Source organism: Pangasianodon hypophthalmus, chromosome 1 (genome assembly GCF_027358585.1).
Source record: "Pangasianodon hypophthalmus isolate fPanHyp1 chromosome 1, fPanHyp1.pri, whole genome shotgun sequence".
Lineage (NCBI taxonomy): Eukaryota > Metazoa > Chordata > Actinopteri > Siluriformes > Pangasiidae > Pangasianodon > Pangasianodon hypophthalmus.
Genome location: NC_069710.1, coordinates 18,029,046 through 18,036,017, shown reverse-complemented (window position 1 = coordinate 18,036,017; position 6,972 = coordinate 18,029,046). Strand labels below are relative to the sequence as shown.

General features: G+C 40.5%; 1 protein-coding gene across 1 annotated transcript in view; it reads left to right on the top strand.

Moving 5' to 3' along the window:
* Nucleotides 1-936: 936 nt before the first annotated feature.
* trim71 (tripartite motif containing 71, E3 ubiquitin protein ligase) overlaps nt 937-6,972 on the top strand; it is a 30,705-nt gene continuing 24,669 nt past the window's right edge. The window contains exon 1 of the mRNA XM_026926509.3: nt 937-2,717. Within this exon, the coding sequence (XP_026782310.1) occupies nt 2,043-2,717 (675 nt within the window). The 5' untranslated portion in view covers nt 937-2,042. The remainder of the gene's footprint in view (nt 2,718-6,972) is intronic.

The following is a 6,972-nucleotide window of genomic DNA, read 5'->3' as shown; positions in this document are numbered from 1 at the left end:
ATGAGCTCGAAAGCCAGGCCTCCATGTGGTAGCTATCTTTTACAGAAGGGACCAACAATGTAGAATTACAAAGGAGTGAGAACAACTCTCGGTTTTAGTGCTGGGGGTTTTGAATCACCAAATTAATCATGTTTCTGAAATTCCAAAAAATGGTCTGACACATAACAGATGAAGACGCAGTTCACACTCAGAAATATAGGTACCAAGTTGGACTTTTCCTGGTCTCTTGTATAGTTGTATCTTTTGTAACTTTAATATATATCTTTCACCTTGAAAAGTTGAATATAGTGTACCTTAAACATCAATTCAAGGTACATAATTTGAACCTTAAGGAATATTTATGTACTAATATATTATTGGACATTATTGTATAACATACTAATGGAATATTACTGTACTTCTAGCTTCTGAAAGCTAGTTAAAGGTACACCACATACACCGTCCCAGGTAAAGGAAACATACTAAAGGTACAAATGATGTACCCTTAACGGTAGCACACCAGCAAAAAAGTAAAGGTACAGTTTGGTACCTTTATTTCTGACAAAACAAAAAAGATTTCATTCAGCACTTTTTTGGTTTATCCCTTTGGGGAAACCCTTAAAGGTTTTAAGTTAAATCCTACAACAGATGGCTTGCTTTCAGATAAGGTTCCAAGTAGATCCTGTTTGGAAAGCTAGAACCATTAACCAAAGAAGCTTTAAGGAAATTCTTGGAGTGTAGAGTACATATATTAATATTATTATACTAATATACTAGTCAGCAGAATCTTTATCACGTGATCCACTTTATCCGTGCACCCCGTGGAGAATGACAACATCGCGCAGTAATTTAGAATTTACACTAAACACTGAGTCAAACAGCATAAGCCCGGATAGAACCAGTCAGGCTCTCTGCTATTGGTTGATGCGATGCCCAACCCCCTCCCCTCGTCACTTAAGCCTCGCCCCCTGGTGGCCAAGCGGAAGTGTACTCGTATCTCTCAGTGCGGAGGCATTCGCTCGATAATGCTCTTTAATTCATGTAACGCGGACAGAAAATCAACCGAAATGCGCGCAAATGTGCACGGCGTTAACTGTACTCAGAGTGGAGAAGCAGGAATGCGGAAGTGAGGTTCCTCGGGCCGGTTCTCCGCAGCGCGAGGCAAATGGGCTGCGATATTCTTCAGTCGAGTAGTGACGGGAAACCTCTGGAAAAACACACGTTCAGGGCTGCGCCGTTTCAGCCTCAAACTGTAGGCTGAACTGTTTCACTCCTTCACCCCAAAAAAAAAAAAGGAACCGTAACTGACCAGAGCTGAGAGTTTCATTTCGCCGCGAAGAGCATTCCTTAGGCTCTTATTATTATTATTATTATTATTATTATTATTATTATTATTATTATTATTATTTCAGACCGTGACTCGGGCGCAGTAAGAAGATCCCGCAGGAGCTACATGTGACACATTTCTGTGAATTATTTAATCTCTTTGCGCCCCGCGTCACACGCCGACACGAACGACATCCAGCAGAAATTACAAATGGAGGACTGGGAGTGAGCATGCGTGTGCTGGGAGACGAAGAGCTGCGCGCTGGGGCCGCAGTCGAGGCGACGCTGTGCTGAGCGAGCGGCCCGGACAGTCATGCGGCGGTGGGGGAGGATCGGAGCAGGGAGCTCGCAGCGCATTTCACGTTTCGCAATAACTTTGATGCCCCGTAGCGCAGGGCTCTAACATGACAACAGGCCAGGGGTTCAAAACTTAGCCCACACTGTGTTACGCGCTTTTACGCAAAGTCGCGGTTTCTCCTGGCGCGCTAAGAGGCATTACAGGCAGCTAATTCCTTCTCAACTTTGCCAATCTGGAGTGTAATTGGAGTGTTCTTATATGACAAGACATTAGGGTTATGTCTTAAACATTAGCACATTAGTGATTAATCGAAATTAATTCAGCGTAAGGTAGACTGGATGTGCTCTGCGATGATCTAATTTACGCCGAATAATCGGGGCCAAATCGACGCAACGCCCATGACTTGCCTGACTTTACACTGATCCTCTTCTCGCCCCAAATGGCATCGTTCCCCGATTCCGACGTGCAGACGTGTCCGCTGTGTAAGGAGCTGTGTGGCTCCTCTGCTCCGATCTCCTCCAGTTCATCTACCTCCTCCTCATCATCGCAGACCTCCAACTCGTCTACTACCTCGTCCACACGAAGACTGCACGTCCTGCCGTGCCTGCACGCCTTCTGCAGGTCGTGCCTGGAGAGCCTGAGGAGCAACGGAGACCCGCTCAAGCTCCGCTGCCCCACTTGCGACCAAAAAGTACCCATGTCCGAGTCGGGCTTGGATGCGCTGCCGTCGTCCAACTTCATGTTCAGCAGCTTGCTGGACGTGGTGGTGTCCGCCGAGGATCAGGGCACGAGCAGCTGCATAGGGAGCGGGGGTCTTCTCCGTGCTCAGCACGTGCTCTCGGAGCCGCAGTGCAGCTCGTGCGATGAAGGGAACGGCGCGAGCTCGCACTGCCTCGACTGCCAGGAGTACCTGTGCGACAACTGCGTGCGCGCGCACCAGCGCGTCCGTCTCACCAAAGACCACTTCATCGAGAGCCTGGCGGAGAACCTGCACATGCCGGGACGCACCGGGGGCCACGGCACACCGCTCAGCCTCTCCCAGGCGTTTCACAACTTCTCACTGCTTCCGGTTTTCCAGGACCGAATGGACTACTGTCAGCAGCACGACAACGCGGTGAGTCCTTGACATGCACACACTCCTCTATACACTCCTGTTAAAATGGCAGGTTTTTGTGAAGTGAAAGAATGACACTAAGATATATCACGTCAGATCTTTTCCCACCTTTAATGTGAAATTGCAAAGTATACAAGTGAAAACAAGTGAAAGTGAAAACAATCAGAAATGTTTATGGGGGAAAAAGGAAAAAACTTACAATAACCTAGTCGCATAAGTGTGCACACCCCTAAACTAATACTTTGTTGAAGCGCCTTTTGATTTTATTTCACCACTCAGTCTTTTTGGGTAAGAGTCTATCAGAGTGGCACATCTTGACTTGGCAAAATTTTCACACTCTTTCTTGCAAAAACAGTCTAGATCCATCAAATTTTAAGGGCATCTCCTGTGTACAGCCCACTGCAGGTCACCCCACAGATTTTTAGTTGGGTTCATGTCTGGACTCTGGCTCGGCCATTCAGAACTCCTTTGCTGATTTGGGTGTGTGCTTTGGGTCGTTGTCGTGCTGAAAGGTTAGATTCCTTTTCATCTTAAGCTTACTAGCAGACACCTGAATGTTTGCACTAAAATCGGCTGGTATTTGTAGCTATTCATGATTCCCTCCACCTTGATAAAACCCACAGTTCTTCCTGAAGAACAGCAGCCCTAAAGCATGATGCTGCCACCACCATGCTTCAACAGGGGTATGGTGTTTTTTTGGTGATGTGCTTGCTTTTTTTTTTTTTTTGCACCAAATGTTCCTTTTGGAATTATGGAAATATTATACCTTTTGGAATTTGTCTCATCAGACCATAACACATTTTGCCACATGGTTTGGGGTGATTTAGTTGGGCTTGGATGTTTTTCGTGAGGAAAGGGCTTCTGTCTAGCCTCCCTACCCCAAAGCCCAGACATGGGAAGAATATGAGAGATTGTTGTCACATGCAGAGAGTATATGATCAATATCTTTCGATAAGTGAGATATCATACAGGCTTTGTAAGCTCTTTGCAGACCATGGCATCAGCAGTCAGATGAAACCAAGAAGTTGTGAAGAAAATTCTACAGAAACAGCTGGTCTTTTTTTGGGGTTAATCAGAATAATTTCGTTGACAGCTGTATGATAATTACTTTTCTACGTGAGATTGAATGTTTCTGATTGTTTTCATTGTTTTTTATTTTTAATCATTAAAATTTCTCATTGAGTGTGGAAAAAGGTCTGACATGATATGTCTTAATTTCATTTTTTTCATCACAGAAACCTGCCATTTTAACAGGAGTGTGTAGACTTTTTATATCCATTGTAGTTTCAGGTAGCATTCATTCACTCTGAAGCCAGATCTTCCCAGTCATGGTCCTGGTCTCTACTACACTGTTTACATTCCCTCCTCTGTCACACACACACACACACACACACACACACAGACACACGTGTCTCAACTCATCAAATCGCCTCTTCATGCGCTTCACTACTGAAGTGTGCATCCATGATTAATAGTAGATTAGTTTTGCCCAATCCTGGGCCTTGAGTCACTGTGTACACCTTTTAGTGTTTCCAGTGTCGCACACAATTTGAGCACGGGTCTTCCTGTTGCACTTGGATCAGTGACCAAGGACTAATCACTGCGCCTTTCAGATAGTCACGATTAACTGTTAAAGCAGTCTGGTAGAAATATTTTTGCAAGCAATATGTGGAAGGAAGGGTAAAAGGTCTTCTCAGTATTGCATAAATATTGTGTAATCAATATCAACTCACTCCGTGTAAGTTTATGATTTATATATTTGTCTGTATTTGACTCTGTAATGTACCTACAGCTCTTGCAAAAAGACAACAGATTTTGGGGGGAAAAGAATGAATCAAGGAGGAGTATAGAAGCAGGATCAGGAAATCAATATTACTGAAGTCATATATACTGTATGCTTCAATACTTTTCTTCCTCAGCGATACCTTATTAAATGCCCAATTTCACATATTTTATGTAGTACACCTTTCCTGATTGCCTCACAAAAATCAAAAGATTTTTAATAAAGCATTTATCAAGACGATAAATCAAGGTTGACTACGCATCGATTTTAAAACATAATATTGGCTGAATGTTGTGTTGTGTATACTCTCATTTGTCATTGGGTCACCTGAGCTCTGCTGGTAAAATAAAACCATCACATTACGTAGTTTCCCATCACAAGGTTTTTCTGCTGTGCTGCTGATGCATTAATTCCACTAACATTTAAACAAATCCTGAAAGCTGTGTGGTCTTTGCTCTGTCTAAATGTTGTACCATTTGTAATCCCGTCTAAGCCATCATAAAACACAGGATGAACTTTCCATTTTAATTGATTGTCTAATGTAATGATCAGTTAAATGATACATATTTTAGATTAAGTACCACTTTCTGAGTTGTAATTTTTTAATAGGTAAGGGTTAGCTTTATACTGGAGAAGTAGATCCAAATTTAATTTTACAAATAATTTTTATTTCTCATTTTCAGTATTATGTATTTATTTTAGAAATAAAGAGTTATTAAAAAAAAATAAAAGTACAAATAAATATATTTTTGTAGCTGTTAATTAAAGTATCATCAAACAGCTTTTTTAATGCAACACCATTGTAATGCTGGTGTTTTATGACCAAACCTGTATTTTGTGATACATAATGTGCATCATATATATGCTTTCGAGAATCGTGATATAATATTTTTGTCATGTCACCCACCCTGTATGTTCTAATATCTGTTTTCGCTCTGCAATTGTTGTGCCTTTGAGCAAATACCACAAGACAGTGAAATTGGTTGATTCCGATCGGATTATTCAGTTCTGTCTTGGTGACGTTCCTAGTTTGAAATGAATTGAGCATCATGAGAGAAAGAAAGTGTGCCTTACATCCTACCCTCTTATGTCTTTGTAGTTATTTGACTGAACAGAAATCTTTAACAGAAATCAATTAAAGCACACCTCTTTTCTCTAAACGAATGGGATATATTCATTGCAGGACTTTATTAACAGTCCAGTTAATATATCATTTATATAGATTTCATCTATCAACTAATGGTAGTCTTTTTTTATTAAAAAAAAATCTCTATATATGATTGTAAAATAATATAATTGTAGCATATTTCCATTAGTGATGTTTGAATGGCACCCTTTCTATAATAATACTGTCTGAAATGTAAAATCTAGGTACATTTCTGAGCAAATATATAAAAATCTGAAACAAAAATATGATGGTGCTTTGTAGCAGTACATTTAACGTGTTCTGTGCATTGATCCAGAATTTTTCAAGAGAGAATCGTGATTCATCTAAGAATCAAATATTTCCCCAGTCATTTTTAGTTCCTAATCTTAATTCAGACAATTCACTGTTTTTCTAATCTACCACACAAGGTAGTGGTCTTGCCTTCAGGCTTTTTGGAGCATCTGAGCTAATTATTAGCTAATTATCAATCTCTTGGGCTTATAGGAACATGAAACGAAACATAAAAATGTGCAGGTTATGTGGTGTAATTATAAACCACAATCAATGGTAGTAGAGAAGCAGATAGTGACTTTAAAGATAAAGGGATTAAAATGAAGAAATAGTCTTACCAGGGACAATATGTAGGTCTGATGCACCTCTATCATTAAATGGAAGGAAATGATGTTTGTTTGCGTGAGCAGGGGATAGGTGTGGGTGAAATCTGAAATCATGTCTGTAAACAGTTATATGTTTGGTCTCAGTGGGGATAAAAAGGAAAGCTGTATGTCAGATCCGTTTCTGCTGCAGTGGTGTAATATTAACTTCCAGAAGCAGTGCAGTTCTCATACACTCTCTCCATCTATACACACACACACACACACACTCTACACAATGTCTCTTTATGCTGTCTCCTCTTTTCCTTTGCTCCTGTTTTGGTGGTGATTTTTTTCTTCTTCAATTTCTACCCTGTTTAGAATGTTATAATTACTGCAATTAATGATAGTGTGACAAAAGCATGTCTGTTATGTAACATTGCCCACAGAACAAAGAGGCACATTTTCTTGGCCCTTCTTTATTTTCTGATTGCTCTACTTTATATGCTAGTTTAAATAATAATAAGATAACAATTAAATAACAAGGTTAACAGTTAAAACGTTGTAAATTACTGTTCCTTTCCACTTAATTTGACTCATTTCCAGTATCAGAAGAAATAGAGGTTTTTTTTGTTTGTTTGTTTTTGTTTTTTTTTTTAAATGTTGAACATGTTAGTGTTTGAAATGGTGCCATAAAGAAAGGAATGTGGTGCTCTGTTTGGGTTTGCTGGT